General features: G+C 41.4%; 1 protein-coding gene across 1 annotated transcript in view; it reads left to right on the top strand.

Annotated features, from left to right (window-relative positions):
- LRRC58 (leucine rich repeat containing 58) overlaps positions 1–17,045 on the top strand; it is a 176,710-nt gene that overhangs the window by 158,993 nt on the left and 672 nt on the right. The window contains exon 4 of the mRNA XM_044071506.1: positions 16,800–17,045. This exon is cut by the window's right edge and continues 672 nt beyond it. Coding sequence (XP_043927441.1) covers positions 16,800–16,993 — 194 coding nt within the window. The 3' untranslated portion in view covers positions 16,994–17,045. The remainder of the gene's footprint in view (positions 1–16,799) is intronic.

The raw sequence follows: 17,045 nt of genomic DNA, 5'->3' as shown, positions 1-17,045 counted from the left end.
TGGTTACTGCTTTACAGTTTCATGTACTCTACTGGTCAGATTGCAAATACACACACACACACACACACACACACACACACACACACACACACACACACACACACACACACACACAGCCTTCTGCTTTTACATCTGATTCTAAACTCTGTCTGTTGATTCTGCTGCTTTGGTGGTAGCTGCATTGCTAAGACTGTAGATGGCATCCAGTCTTTGGACTGAATTCTGAAACACATACACACACACGAATATCCACTGTCTTTTCAATAAGAATGCATGCTAGATTCTATTTATTTCAGGATTTTTCCCTTGCGAGATGTCCTTAGAGATGTCATCAGGAGGGCTTCTAAGAAAATACAACAGCCCTTGCGTCAAAGAAGGCTACCCATGTATTCCAGCTCCCCCCGCCCCATGTAGAGTAGTAAGAGGAGACCCCAAAGAAAACCACTATTATATCTGCAGTAGCCCTGAAAGAAGCTCTCCTATACCACAGAGCCTCACCTTACCTCCTGTTTTTAGAGAGTCAAGAGCTGTGCACAGATGTTGGAAGCCTGGCTTTGCTTCTGCTACTTTACCTCTGTGGGAGCTTAGCTGTACCATGAACATGGTATATTTCAGCTTGACATCTACAGTGATATGCATCAAACACTGGAAGAATTGCCATATGGGCCTCTAAAGAAAAAGTTGATGGCTTAGGCCTTGGGCTCCTTACATCTGAGCACCCGTATGTATAAAACAGCAGAAGGAGCTGTCAAAGCTGCAACATCTAACACTGCAGTTATTCCCGACTCAGTGTTAAGGATTTTGCCGGGAACATTATGTCAACTTTTTGATCTCCCCCTCTCTGGTCCTCACGTTCTCAAAAAGGAAGCCCACCACCACCTTGAAATATAAAAATATGTTGCAACAGGGCAAAACCATGAGCGCTGTTGGTGTCAGGTTCCACCATCCACAGCATCCTTTGTCTTGAATACAGAGGAGCCAGTAGCAGATGTCACTAGCATGGCATAGAGTATGAATCACATCAGGAGGTTAGTATGAACTAGCAGAATAACTAGGCTGACATCCAGAAAGGTTTTTCGTCCCAAAGACAAAGGCCCTGGCATTCAGGAGGCCATAATCAGCCCACAAGTGAAAGCAGCAGCCCTAAAGCCTTGCCTGACTGTCCCATTCTGAGAATAGTTGTAGATTCTCTCCTCTTTCTCTCTTTTTTTCTCTCTCTCTGTCTCCTTTCCTGCTTAGAGACTGTCCCATTCTGAGAATAGTTGTAGATTGTCTCTCCTCTTTCTCTCTTTTTCTCTCTCTCTCTCTCCTTTCCTGCTTAGAGACATATTAACTGTAAGTTGGTGAAAAGTATAATATCCATAGGGTGCACAGTTCCCTTTCTTTCCTAATCCATGGCCATCTTTACCTTTACAACACTTCCCGCCTCTTCAGAAGTCATGTGACAGTTGTTAAACCTTTTACAAAAAAGAGCTTTTCGTGGATGCCACATGATCACAAAGGCTTAGGATATTATTTATGATACTCTGTTGTGCCAAAGAAAACAAAAGCCCTTAGATCAACACTCTTGGTGACTTAATTTTTTTTATTACCTCCACCCCCAAAAAAAGCATGCCCATGATGCAGTTTACCTTTTGTGCTCTTCTGACATCCAAGATGCTTTGTTCAACTTTAAAAAAAAAAAAAAATGCCAAGGAGTTCACGAGGTACTTGCAGTTCTGAGTTAGAGACAGTCATTGCCAGCTCTGAACTCTAATTTTGCATTGTTGCAGCTCACCAGAGACTGCATTGAGACAAAATATTACCTATATGACGGGCACTTTACTGCTTCATCTGTAAAAGCTGTAGTCTGCCACTTGGAGTCTGTGTTTAGTCTGCTCCATTCAGTTTGTAAAACTGTGTCTTGTCAAGTGCGTTAGGAAGTAAAACATTACTCTTTACTGGTTGCATCCTAAACACCCTTCAGAATTGGACGTGGCTTCCCCAAGTCAGGTTATTGGTCCTACAAAATGCAATAACCTGGATTCGCACATCTCTATCTGTTTGTCTCAAGACCTTTGGTCTTATGAGCTACAGCAGTGGGCCATTCTCTCAAGTGGCTTCCACATGGCCAGACACACTTCAGGGAAGGCAAAATCTCCAGCAGACAAACTCAACCAATTACAAAGAAACTGTTCTGTTTCTAAGTCGTACCGCAGTACTGCCTTCTTGCATCTCCAAAAAAACACCAAATGCAAGAAATATTTTCTCTAGTTCTCCTCTTGAGAGGAAGGGGGGAGTCAGCCCAAGGGCACCCTTGTTCACAAATGGTCTACTGGCTTCCTCTGTTCCTCTCCACCACCCTTTTCTTCCTCTGATGATGCAGTTTATTCATAGTGCCACATTTCTCAAGGCCAGGGTTATCCTAATAAACCTTTGCAGACATTGGCAAATGTGGTACCCATACTTCAACCTTACCTTCTAGAGAAGCCATTACGTCTTTGTCCCAGCATGTCTCCATTGCCTCTTTCTTTTGCCTGGCAGATGTCATCCAGACTTTCACTGCTGAAACTGGCAATGTGACTTCCTCATTTCTAGTAATTACTAGTAATCTGGACTTTTCAAATAGGGGAGTAGAATTCATTTCTTCATTTCAGAGACCTTCAGTGTCGAAAATGCACAGGGATAAATGGTTCAGTTTTTCCATTTTGGCATCCTATACAAGTCTGTCCCATTTCAGCTCCTATGCCTTCTCTTATGGGGCTAACGTTTTGAAAAGTTTGATTCTTTCATTAGTTATTCTTCCCAAAAAGTTAATTTGGTTGCCACTTCTAACTTTCATTGTGGATTGAATTATATCTCTGTTGCTTTCATTAAAGTCTGCAGTGCCATGTTACATGGAAATGTTTCTCTTCAGGCCTTCCGTTTGAGATCCAGTTTCCTTTGCAATACATATTTCATATTGGAAAAGCTTGCACAGCTTACATTTGAATCTAGTTCCCCAGTGGCCGTGCAAGTACCTGCCCAGGAAGACTCTGTGTGTATTGCTCATTATTTTCACAGGAGAACTTCTGAGTTGAAGGCTGTATCTGTTTTGTTACACTTCAGTAATGCATCCGGTAAGTTAGGTGCCTCGATGGTTCTTGACCTAGACTTTTCTTATTTATCTGAACCATGTTTTTAATAAAAAGCTTTTAACTTTTTGTTCAAATCACGGCTCAAATAAATTGTGTTTTCATCAGTGATGTCACCTTAGGGATCTTTCACTGATTGTAATGGACTTGTTTTTGCCCATGTGCAGAATGTGTCCATTAAAATTTATTGACACAGTTCATGTCTTCCCTGAGTTGATATCACTAAGGTTAAAGATCATCTTTAATTTTCAGTGGCATGAGCACAGGGAAAACACTTATAACAAACTTTCCTTTCAGTGAATCAGAGGGTGGTGCAAAAAGGTAAGTCATCGAGTGATCGTACACTTTTTAAAGCCCTATATTTAATATCCCACATAGATACAGTGATGCGCAGAAGCAAGCTCTCCCTGATACCTGGAGGAGCTGTAGTCAGATTTGAACCAAGCTATAATCCTGTCTGTTTTTTCTTTCTTTACTCAAACAGTGGAAAGTACTTACATCACTTCATGGATGCCCACAGGCAGCACATCGTTCCTCAAAGATGACCAGTTCTGTGTTTTTTCTTTTACTAAGACCAAGTTATGTCAAAAAGTTTCTAAGCTTTGCCCTTCCCAGGAGCTTTATTCAGTTGTATAGCATTTTGTCACACTAAGTATGGTAATACCTGCTGTTTTGTCACACTTTTTATAATGAGCCCCTATCTGGGGCTCATTCTGTCAGATCTGTGGCTATGTCTGCTGTGCTTTGTCCATGAAGCTTATTTAAATGATATCTTTGCAGTTGCAATACAGGCTTCTCTTAATACCTTTTCAAGGTGCAAGCTGGATGTGTTCTCCATGTCCAGGGCTTCTTTTATGTCATCTGTTTTCTGTCATATGTTCCCAAAAGAATACCCCAGAAAATTAGCTAGACACTTTATTATGCTGGTTACAGTGGATGGATCTCTTCTTACCAGAAAGAAACGTTATGCACTAAAGGAGAGGGTCCATGCTCTGTAGCGTACTGTCTATCTGTCCTAGTATGGAGATTTTTTCCATGCCCCCCTCCATTTCTCTTTTTTTTTTTTTTCATTATTAATATAACAGAAGATCTGGAGGGATAGGTTTATGTAATTCATGAAGGAAAGGGAAAGGGATCTAAGCAACCTGGGAGAGTTTTATCTACCAAGATGGTCCTAATGCTTGTGACACAAGTCCTGCAAGCTTAGTAGCCTCGAGGGCATTAAACTACTTATCACATTTCACAAGGCTACAAAGGGATCTGGTGAAGGAACTTTCTAGCTCATCCCTGGGTCCATGTCTGCTGAGCAACAGAAGACCTTTTCCTCCAGATTGGCCACCCTTCAATCACTGGCTAATGTGTCCATGAGGCTGATATCCCACGCTGCAGAGGGTATCTCAAGGGCATCTGGTTCCGGCATTGCCATAAGGCACCATGCCTGGATGAGGCTGTGTGATTTTGCAGAACCGTTCAAACAATCCTTTATCAACAACCCCTTTGATGGCTCCACCTTCTTGGGCCTGCAGTTCATGACACACACTCCCACAGCAAAAAGGATGGAAAGACCCTGTCTGCCTTTGGGGTCTGTTTTTCTACCCCACAATGGTCCTTTTCCAGGAATCAAAGTGGAAGTAAAAAGACACAGTTTCGTAAGTCACATGGTCCTTTTCAGGACATGCAGGGAGATTTATCCCCAGAGGCAGAGGGGGGAGCAACCAGAATGGAAGATGTGGCTCATGCAGCTGAGGGGGTCTGCAAAACCAAGGATCTGAAGTAGTTAACTTCATTTTCTCAGCAACCTGGATTGGATTGTGCTGTGTAGACCTGAAGGACACATACCTCCAGGCAATGTCTGCATTTCAGGCTGAGAGCCGGTCAATACCAATTCAGACCACTCCCGTTTGGCCTCGCCATAGCCCATGGGTGTTCACCAAATGTTTGGCAGTGCACCTCCGGTTCCAAGGTTTCCAGATTTTTCCATATTTGGATGACTGGCTTCTGACTGCATCAACCAAGCATCTACTGAGCCAGGCCAGGGACTCTCTTATACATTTGGCTCCACTCCTAGGAATCAGTCAGTATTCAGAAATCTTAGCTGCAACCAGTTCAGGTTACAGATTTCATTGGAGCATGTCTGGACACAAGGGTATCTCAGGCCTTTCTAACTACAGAGAATATTGCAAATTCAAGACTTCAGGTCAGGCAGATTCTGTCTGTCCCAACCTCTTGAGTTTCCCCATCAAACTGTCCTGAGTATGCAAGAATTTTCTGCTTTGGTGGCTTCACTCCGCAGACGTTTTTAAGGACGGCCATTCATCCTCCCTCTATCAAATGTCAGTGACCACGGACACCTCCTCCCTCCCTGAAATGTCACAATGACCAAAGATACCTCCCAGATAGGGTGGGGGTGCATTGTCTGCATCTGACAGTTCAAGGCACATGGACTGCCTAGGAGACCATCTTGCATATCAACGTACTGGAGATGAGGTTGGTTCATCTAACCTTGCCAGATTTTCACAGCTTTCTACTTCCAGGGACTGTTGGAATACAAACAGACAATATGTCGGTGGTTTGGTATGTCAACAAACAGGGGTTACTAGGTCCTACCCCTTATGTTTGGAAGCAATGAGGGTGTGGCAGTGGGTGATCTCTGCCGGCCGCTTTCTGATATCAGTGCACATTCCAGGAGAGTCCAACATATTAGCGGACCGATTCAGCCGAGTGTTACTGATGCCTTATGAGTGGTCTTTCAATCAATCCATGGCAGATTTGATGTTTCCGAAATGGGGTCAACCTTGCTGCAATCTGTTAGTGTCTCCTCTCAACAAAAAATGCAGCAGGTATTTTTGCCTTGATCTCTCCTCAGGGACAGATGCCCAGAGATGCTCTAGTCCATGCTTGGCCTCCTGGTCTTCTCTATACCTTCCCTCTTCTGCCATTAATTTCCAAGTTTTTACAGAAGGCTCTTATGTTGAAGAGCAAGATAATTCTCATTGCCCCCTTCTGGTCCCGACAAACATGGTTTGTTATTCTTTGGTCGATATGCCCGCCATTCTGGTTGGAGCCGAATCCGAACCTTCTTTCTCACCCATCAGGGCATCTGCACCCAGACCTTCAGGATTTGAAGCTAACCACATGGTTTCTGTAATACAAGTGATGGCAAGATGTCCCAGTCTTTCTTCCCCTGTCCAAAGAATTCTGATCTCATCCCTTAGGTCTTCAACCCGGAGGATTTATAAAAGTAAATGGAAAAGGTTTTCCATTTGGGTGCAGCAGAAACAGGTAGACCCTTTTATGGCTCCTATTGCGGTTGTTTTGGATTTTTTGGCATCCCTCTTCCACGATGGTGCTTGCTTCTCCACCATTAAGGTCCAGCTCGCAGGGATTCCAACTTTCATTTAGGCCTAGATTTTTACCCCTGGCATCATATAAACTTTGTGAAGCCTTCCTTAGAGGCACCTTTTTGCTTCACCCACCGATCAAAGACCCTACCCCACCATGGGAATCTGACTATGGTTCTGCAAGTGTTGGTTTATCGTCCCTTTGATCCAGCAGCTGCAGTTTACTTTCTGTATTGGAAGACCCTTTTTCTAGTGGCTATCTTATCTGCGAAAAGAGTGTCCGAACTTCAAGTTATTTCTTCTAAATTGTCCGTACTTAATTTTTCACAAAGACAGAGTAACCTTACGTACAAACCCATCCTTTTTGCCTAAGATAACTAAGGAGGGGAACATTAATCAGTCTGTCCATCTTCCTGTCTATTTCCCTAATTATCAGAACAAAGGAGAGTACACCCTTTATTTACTGGATGTACATAAGCAGTTAAATTTCTACTTGGTCAGAACCAAATCCTTCACGAAATATGAGCAGTAGTTCATATCCTTCACTGAGTGAAAGGAAAATCCTTTATGAAGATTACTCTGTCTAGATGGTTGAGAGACTGTATTTCCTTTTTCTGTTCAGCCAGAAACATATCCTTGCCAGGTCCTATTAAAGCTCATTCTACAAGGTCCATGGCCTTTTGGTCCAGGTTTTTGATTGAAGACATTTCTGCTGCAGCTACTTGGTCAAATCCTCATACATTTGTTTTGCATTATAACTTGGATACTATATCCAGAAGCAGGAGTGCCTTTGGCTCTGTCATACTTGAATATCCTTCCATGAGAGCCACCCGGGGATTTTTGGTAGCTGGGGACTCTGTCCCACAAGTTAATGAAAATGAAGATGACAACATCAGTTAAAGACGTAACTTTCCATCTGTGTTGTCCATCTTCATTTTTCATAAACCATATCTCCCTCCCTCTTCACCCTTACAGTCTTTGGGAGATCTGGTGGAACTCTCAGAGGAACCTCTGTTCCTTCGGGTTGAGCTCCTGATTTCTTTTCTCATAGTTTTGTATGATTGTCTTTATATAGCATAGAAATTTTTGGTGCTTATGCTATGGGCAAACTCGATCTGAGGTAGTGTGGGGGAATGAGGTGTTATGGGTAGAAGGAAGGAGCTCAACTCTGGAATCTCAAGCTTGGAGAGTGGCCGGTTGGTTCCGAGGGTTGGAACCAAGATCCACAGGTCAATGAAAAATGAAGATGGACAACATAGGTGGAACATTATGGTAAGAACATAACTTTTTTTTCTGTTTCCACTATTTTTTGCATAGGACTTTTTTTTTATTTGTTTGTTTTTTTTTTTTTTTTTTTAACTATTGAGGCTAACTTTGTAGTAAAAATGTACTGCTTTTGAAACTTTTGATTGCTTATATAAAGTTTTAAGGATTGGAAAGTGTTTTAAATGGCAGGTGAAGTTTGTTAAGTGATTGTGAACACATTTTGTGACCACTTTCCTGCTGTTTTTTTTCTCCATTTTAGAGAAGGGTATTATCATTCTGACAAGGATTTTGTGTACTGCTTGAGTTTTCACTTTTGAGAGGAGACTGTGGGGAATTGCAAGTGTGTGTGCTGCCTATGAACTGTTGTCTAACAGCAATGCTTACCAGCAATTAGCTTCTTTCTCTGCTACAGCTTGGATACATACTTTGATCCTGTTGGCTCCTTGCCATCTGTACCTAAAAAGAAAATGCAACACATTAAGAAGTCCTTGCTGTCACTGCAGGCACAGGCAGTCCCTCAGCTGTTAGGAGTGACTCTGTAGTGACAGGCCAATGTTTCTCAGACCACTGTCAGTACTCCGATTCTTCTGGTTTAGCCTCTTCAGCCACGATGGACCATGTTTTCAACCATGTCCTATGTGGTTGTTCCAGTGTTATATCTGGCCATGTGAGAACCATCTTCTTTGGGCCGTAGAGAAAACTTTAGGAGGTTTTTCTTGGGTAGCTGGAAAAGAGATCTCTTGCCAAGGCTGAAATGCCATCCCCTACTAGGTCTTCTTCCTGGAAGCTCCCTGAAAAGAAAAAAAGAAAGAAGTTAGACATTGTTTATCTGAGGAAGTAGTGTCTGTATGTAAAGATGACATCTTTATCATAGCCTGGAAATTATTGCAGGCTGTTAATCTTGGAACACAGAAGTCTGGAACTCAGAAATCCTTGCCAGAGGGCAATCTCAATAAAGAAGCTCCTGAGTAAAGTTTGTCAGAGGATTCTGACATTGTCAGGGACATTGCTTCTACTCCTGGAGATTCCCAAATCCAACACTCGGATTCTGAGGAAAGTTGGTCCTTTTCTGCTCTCTTGGAGGAGTTTTCCTTTTCAGTAGCTAATACCAGGATGAATGAGGTATTTTGTTGGAAGAGGTGGATGTTCTCCTGAACTTAGGAGATACTGTATGATGCAAGTGGTTCTATATCATTCTACTCCATTCCTCCCATGTTGCCAGCCTTGGAAGATGTGTTAAATGGGGTGGTAATCCTTTCAACCTTCAGTCCACAAAAAGCTAATGCTAACTAATTCTTGTCTTTTCATCTTAGATCTGATTCTGCTGCCATTTTGATCTCTTCACCAGCATAAAACGGACTTCTAGTCAATATTAACCCTTCTGTAGATAAAGACGGTAGGGTATTGGACAGATTTGTTAAGAGAGTTTGGTCTACAACCAAGCAGATATGTGGAAGTTTATTATTTGTTGTCTATAGATTTTGAGGGAATACACTGCTACATTTCTTTCACAAGGTAGGTCCTATCTAAATTCTCTTATTTTTAATGTCTCAAGTATGTAAATGTGCTTTGAAGAGTGTGTATGATATTGCAGATACTATGCAAAGGGTCACCACAACTGTTTTGAGTAGGAGTGCCTGGGTGCATAACCGAATGTTTGCTAATGAAGTGAAGGCTGAGATTTTAAAATCTACTTTAGATAAGAAGGTTTTCTTTGGCCCTTCTGTTACTCAGATCCTCAAGCAATTTGATGAAAGAGGGAAATTAAGTTCAGAGTGTTTCTAAGATTTTTCAGGTCCCCCATTACAAATGTCTACAGTCCTCTGCTCCCAACAAATAAGAAATGGCAAAAGGGGAGCAACAACAAAAAGCAGAGATCCTTTCAGAAAAATGGACAGTCTAATACTTTAGAATGACTATATCAGCAGTCTCCCCCTCTCCCCGCCCCTGTGTTTCTCTATTCAGTCCTACAAACTGGCTCTCAGTATTCCCTTTTGGCAACAGATTGTTTCAGACTCTTGGGTGATAAAAGTTGTTCAAGAAGGTTACAGGTGGCACTGGATAAACATACTTCCTGTAGGGGAATTTTTCCCCACCCTCCAAACCAGAGTTTTTTCCTAAAGTTCTTCAAGGAATCTTAGAACCAGTGCCTTTAGATCAAAGGGGAACTGCTTGTACTTCATAATGTTTCTGATTCCAAAGGAAGAGCTTTCATGGAGGCTAGTTCTAAATCTTTCTTTTCTCAAACTGCTTGTGAAAGTGCCAAAATTGCCATTCGTCTTCTGCGTTTTTTGGTAACATTGGATCTAAAGGATATTTATCACATTACATTAGCCACAGGCTTTAGGAAATGTTTCAGATTCTCTGTGTCTTGGTCACATTCTCTGATTTACCCTTTGGATAATCTACAGCTCCAAGGGTGTTTTCAAAGTGTCTAGCTCCAGTGCAAGCTCACTGCAGACCAAAAGGCATTCACAAATGTCCTTATTTAGACAACTTGCTTATTTTCGCTGAGTTGTTATCCAAATGTCAGGAGTCTTTAAAATGAGTGTTTTCTCCCCTTACCAGTCTGGGGTTCTAGGGAAATGTTGAAAATCCTCTTTGACTCCATCACATGGGATTGTGTTCCTGTGTGCCTTCTAGATATTTCTTAACAAAAGGCTTTTATTACCTGGGAAAGAGTGAATTTTCATTTGGAAACTTTCCTGAGCTTCTCCAGTCAGTCTCAGAGTTTGGCAAAATAGTATCTAAGGATCTTTGGGTTCATGACTCCTCTTGCCTGGTTATACATGAGAAAATTCAATGGCTTTAAAAAAAAAAAAATCATGGACCCAACATTCTCATCTTCTGGAATTTCAGATTCCAATTTTGGGCTTTGTCAAAAATGAACTGCACTTCTGGGGGGCAGCAAATGTCTCAAAATCCAGGTCTCCTTTCTTCTTCTGTTCCAAGTTAGTCTGTAACTACAGGCACCTCAGATTTTGCTTTGAGAGCAGTTTCTCTTGTGGTAAAGGAACATGGCTTGTGTAACTCTTCAGACAGAAAAAAGCATATAAATGTCAGAGATGTTAGCTGTGATCCTTACCATAAAATCTCTTCAGCATCTGTAGTCCCCAGAGTGATTACAGATGACAAGACAGTGCTGTGGTACATGGACAGGAGGACACCATGTCTTATCCTCTGTGCAGCCTGGCTGTGGTGGCTTGGGATGTAGCCCTTCATCATGGTTGAACCCTCCGAGTTTCTTGCATTCCTTTTGTGGCAGACAAGCTGAGCAGTACCAGGATAGATCCTCACTAATGGAAGATGAAGAAAGAGGTCTTTCTGGAACTGATCCAGTTGCAGGGAACACTTCAAATAGATAGGTTTACCTCCTTTTAAAACAGACAACTAAACAAAGTCTGTACCAGGACTCCATGCAGACAGGTCTGGAAAACAAATGCATTCTCTTTCCCATTGTCAGGGATGCTCCTTTACACATTTCTACCCTTTTCATTGAGTTCCTGGGTAATTTTGAAGCCTCAGAAGGACTCTTTAAAGTATTATTGTGGTAATTCCCTTTTTGCCCAGACAATATTGGTTCTGCCTTCTTATAAAATTATCCAAGGGCAATTATGACACGCTTTCTCAAAAACGGGATCTACTCACACAAGATAAGGGAAGTTTGATATACCCTAATCTCAAACTACTTCAGCTAACTGCCTGGATGATTCAATGTGGATACCTTTTAGGTATTTTTATCATGAGGCTGTGCTATAGGTACTAAAGGAAGCAAGAAAGCCTGCTACTAGGAGGTCTTGTATTAGCAAGTGGAAATAATTTTGTAGTTGGTGCCTAGCCAGTAACCAGGGCCCTGTCAGGGGTTTTGTACTACTGGTTCTTAAATATTTGTGTGCGTTACTAACCTGTGGTTTTCTTATTCCTCTGACAAGGTTCATCAAGTAGTCATTTCAGCATGTATGCTCATGGATCTTCCTCTTTCCTCTCTGTTTTCAGTGAAACAGTTTCCGAAGAGATTTGATGTATGAAGCCACCTAGAAAATGGGTGTCTCCTTCTTGAGATCCTAATTTTTGCTGCAAAAGTTAACTATGTCTCCCTTTGAACTGGCTTGTCAGGTTGATTTAAGGTTCACATGGAAAGCAATACTTAATTGCTCTGACCTGTGCTGAAAGAATATCTTGAGTTGCAAGTTCTCATGGTGGGTGAACCCTGTCTGGTCTTCCATAGCGATAGCATTACATTAAGAACAATTCTTCATTTATGCCCAAAGTTGTTTCAGAGTTTACTTTGAATCAAGCCATCAATCTCCCAATGTTCTTTTCATGAGCTCAGAATGCATAATGGATTGTACATACTGTGAATGTGCATAGCCAGCTCAGGTGCTATCTTGACAGAACTAAGTCCTTTAGAAAGGCAGATCGGCTTATTATTTCTTATGATGGGACAAAGAAAGGACAGCCTGTGTCAAAGAAGAGTATTTTGAGATGGTTGTCTTCAAATGTTGTTTTTGCTATTCCCATCAAGGCACATCTGTTCCAGGCAGTACCAGGGCACATTCAAGTAGAGCCTTGGCTTCTACGATGGCATACTGGAAAGGGCTGGACTCTAGAAGCATTATAGAGAGAGCAACACAATCCTTTGTACATACTTTACAAAGCATCACAAACTGGATTCCATTTCGATGTCCAGGTCTAGCTTTGCTAGGACCATTCTCCAGGTGCTTTTGGATCCATATCCTTTATTCTCCCGGGTTGGATAGGCTGTGGTAATTACCCCTATATAACCAAAGGCTGTTGCAGAAGTAAGAATGATGGACATGGTACAGTTCTGCAAGTTGCACTTGCCCATAAAAATACATATTTACATACCTTACTGCTACAGTAGCATCCCCCTACATCATTCTACCTTTTTATATAGCTAGTTGTTGGGATATAAAGGTATTTTTTTCTTTTAGTGGTTCAGGATAAGAAAGCTGTTCTCCCTGTGTGGGTAAGAAACTCCTGAAATTGTCTGCACTTTTGACTGCTGATTTCCCTCCAAGGGGCTAGCCAAGCAGCAGCCAGAGTATCAGTGTGGGAGGGAGCCAGGCAGGGTGCAACCCATACAGCCAAAGGCTGCTGCAGCAGTGAGGAATTTGAGCATCTGCTGTTATAAGTTCAACTTACGCAGCTGTGCTTTCACTACGTTGTATTTTGCTAACTGAGTGACCTAGAACCTTTTGCAAAATAGGAAAACATGACAGATGCATGCATTAGAAGGCATTACCAAAATGATGTACATACTGTGTTGCAGCACCCAGCAGTAGGTTCACAATTACTAGGGATGCAGTCCAGCAAACCATTTCCCAATTGCTCCAAAGGACTTTCTGGTTAAGTGACTTGCTATTGGTCGCTCAGTAGGCAAATGAAAGCGGAGGGAATCAAACCCTGTGCCACAGGAAATTACCTCGCTCAGTATCCCCCAGTAGGTAGCAAAATAAAATAGAATAGCTACAGTTCCTCACAAGCAGCCTTGCAATTCATAGAGCCACACATGCAGATGGAGAGCATCCAGAGTATACCCACATTTGCCCCACAGAATGTACTCCTGACACCAGAAAAGAATAAACCATTTGAGATGGACCCTGGCACAGCTGTACCTGCACTGGAAAAAGCCTTAACAGCCATTCCAGACACAGATTTTAGTATGGAAGAGAACCTGAAAAGTTTTAATTAGCAACTAATGGAATACGCAGTAAGGCAGCAGAAATCCCCCTTTCCGTGGATTAAAGACCACTTTAGAGACCTTAGAATTCAGCTTATATCCCTCTGTATCTAACTTGCCCCTTTGTGGCAGGAGTCATTTCTTGTGCCCCATTCATGGAGGCTGTTAAAAATGTCAGTCCTGGGCAGGGTAAATGCTCTAAAGATGTTATTTACCCTTGAGGTGATGCATGTTCTTAAGCATGCCCTGTACTCCCATCCAGTAAAATGGTTAGTGCAGCTCCAGGGGTATGCAGCTTCAGTGACCATTTATAAAATCCTCACAGTCCCCAAGGAAAACCCATAATTTTGGGCAGATCTGGCAACTTTCTTATCTGGAACCATCTTCCACCTCCAACTTAGCTGGAGTAAAAACAAAATTTCTTGTGCACCTACACTCCTGCTTCCTCTGCAGACTTCATGAACCTCTTTGCGGGCACCCAGAATTGCAGATTGGGGGTTCTAAAGTGTGATGCGATAGGTTGATAATGGTAGGGTTTCATTTTGCTAGATATGCCAAATATGATTGAAGCTCAGCTGTGTCTAGCTTCATTCCAGGCATTGAAGTATAATTTTGAACTTGATTTCTATGGTATCTTGAGATTTTTCCAGCTGCGCCATACAGTACTGTCCTCACCCTCCTTCAACGGTACTACTTTGGCCAGTCTTTTATACCTGCTGCATATGGCTCAGTGGACTCTCAGAAATGTGCCGTTTGGCTTGTTGAAAGAAGTTTGGCTGTTTATAAAGTATAGTGAGAGAGATACAGATAGGAATGCAAGCTCTGCTTTTAGGCACAAAGCTTGTTGCTTGGAATGGGAGGCTAGTCAGGAATCCTGAGGTTTGAGCCACTTGCAGCTGACCTATGAAAAGATGCCAGGTTCAACTCCCAGACTCTTGAGCATCACTTTAAGTGTACATATAGGGGATACTGAACACCTCCTTAGAGTACCGAAATTGGCCATAGAAGGAAGGTGCAATATAAGGGATGTGCTGAGCCTCCTTTCACAGTATAGCTTTTGGCCTCAGGCTTTGTCACTAGTTGTATTTTATTTGTCCTTTATTGGATAAGTTCTGTGATAACCCTGTTGTACAGAATATATGCAGAGAGGAGCGGTGACTAGTACATAGATCACTGGGCATCTGTCTGGCTTTGTCATCAGAGATTTGGTAGCAAACAAAACATATTTTAACTCTTGTTACCTTAGGTTTATTTCAGTTGCTATTATACACTTCTACATTACATGTAACTAGGAAGTGCCCAGAGTCTTAAATGTGGTATAGTACTGTAAATATCTAATAATAATTATTGTACTCTGCTAATCGCAGAGCAGCTAAGGATCCCCCCTGACTAAAAGGGCCAGCTGAATCCCACGGACTAGAGCTTTCTAGGCGATAATTGCCTGGCATGTTATTGAGTACAAGTATATAGCTGTATGCATAACATATGGTTGACACCTTTTAGATGTTTGAATTTCCTTTCCTTAGGACTTATTGGGCACTAGAATGGGTCCTATGAGTAGTACTGAAATGTCTACCTGTAATAGTAACTTTACATAAATGTCTGTATAATGCTGTTATCTTACATCCATCTTTGTGCATATTTATCCTACTGTTATAAAGCAATTGTTGATTGCTGTTGTACTGTTGTCTTGTTCAGTATTATGCTTTCTGGAGTTTAATGTTACATTCTTCATGTTTTATGGTTTGCATTAAAAAATGCAGGGTACTTTAAACCACATCTTGCTTCTTGAGCTGAGCTTTTTGAATTTCTACTTTGGCTGTAAGGTTAACAAGGCCTATGAACACTTGGCTCTAGCAAGAATGTTGCTATAGCTACTTGTTTGGGTGATTTGTTTTCTTAGACAAAATTAGAGAAATATAAAGATTGTAATCTTTTTTTTAAATTCTGCATATGACTGTGACCTAATAGAATGTGGTGAGGCTTTGATAATTACAATGATTACTCATAGTAAACTGTGAAAATTAAATCAAGTTATTGTTGTCCAAAGAGGATGGAATTGCAGTCATGATTGGGGCCAATAGTATGGTAACCTACTGCACAGCAGATTATTTATAACGTGCATTTTATTTAATGTCACATATGGTTTTCGATAAAAAAAAAACAGATGACTGCTGCTTCAACAATCCTCAGAACGAAAAGAACATGTGAGCACTTGCCGTTTTGGCCTTTTTTTGGCCAGACATTTCATGGATTGCCTTCAAACTGACAGAACTAAATGGCAGCAGTGTTTTATGTATTACAATTACAGGGCTTATAAACTGGCAAATTCCTTTAAACATTGATCCAAAAGATAGTATCCCTGGCAATACAGACAGCTATTCCGTGGCCCTACCATGCATCACTTTGCACTGAACTACATCTGCATTTAGTGTGATTACAGAATGGGGAAAACCTTTGGAGGCCCAACTTCTGAACACTGTGTTTGCATTCTGAGAGCTGTGCTAAAAAAAAGTATTTTGCTTTTACTCAGATTCTTTCAGCATAGAAACTGTGCATTTGTATTGTTCAGTTGTTGAGTACTAGATATGGCCATTGAGACTGTTTGAGTGAAAAAAGTGCAACTTTAATGAAAGTGATTTCTAGGGTTTAAAGGAATATTGGAATAAAAATATTTATCTGAGTGAGCATCGGAAAGGTATGGTGTATTTGACACTAAGCAGTCCCTTTTGGTAAGTTGTTGCCTGAAAATGTTTTCATGATATCTTAACACTTTTTTGCTATATTTTTAGCATTTCTTTTGAAAATTAATAATTTGTTTGTTACATCTTGGCTGTAAGATGCATGCTACCGTCCTATTGGTTTTTGCAAAGGCGATCTAGTGTGGCATCTGTGCTGACTATGGGAATTTTGGCCAAGACACATACACACACAGACACACACACACACACAGACACACGTTTACAAGAACCATGACTTTTTTATATCATCCTAATGTATATGGTAAGTTCAGGCAGGGCTTCAGTGTAACGTATCAGCTGAAGAATGGCTCCTCAGTAGTACAGTATGCCACTGTACTGCACTGTGTTGCCAGTGTCCATATGCATCACTTACAGAGGATCCTGTACAGGCCTTCTGACTTTTATGCATCAAAGGCAAGTGCACTGCCTGCTTAGCTAACCACTTTTTTTTCAGCATTTCTTTACCTTTTTTAAACATGTATGTCGATTTTGATTTAAGTATTTGCAATTTGATAATGGGAGTATACTCGGTGAACCGGTTTTAATTCAGAAGAGCACCCAAATATGAAAATGGACAGAAGTCGTCTGTGTTTACATGTTCTAGAACTGACTCCTGTTTTTTGTTTTTTTTCAGGTGTTTATTTTGATTCTTGTGTTCGACAGATCAAATTTGTTGACTTCTGTGGAAAGTACCGCTTGCCACTCATGCATTATCTCTGTTCACCAGAATGTTCCTCACCATGCAGTTCCAATTCTCAAAGTGAATGTGACTCTGAAGATGAAGCTGCCATTCCGGCAGACAGACTGCAGAAAGTCCTTCTTGGATAAATTAAAAAAAGTGGCATATTGTTTGCACAGAAGACAAAGAGAATATTAATGA

Source organism: Protopterus annectens, chromosome 5.part0, assembly GCF_019279795.1.
Source record: "Protopterus annectens isolate FY-2018-M chromosome 5.part0, PAN1.0, whole genome shotgun sequence".
Taxonomy (NCBI): Eukaryota; Metazoa; Chordata; order Ceratodontiformes; family Protopteridae; genus Protopterus; species Protopterus annectens.
The sequence above is the reverse complement of the archived record's forward strand: the minus strand, read 5'-3'. Positions and strand labels throughout refer to the sequence as shown.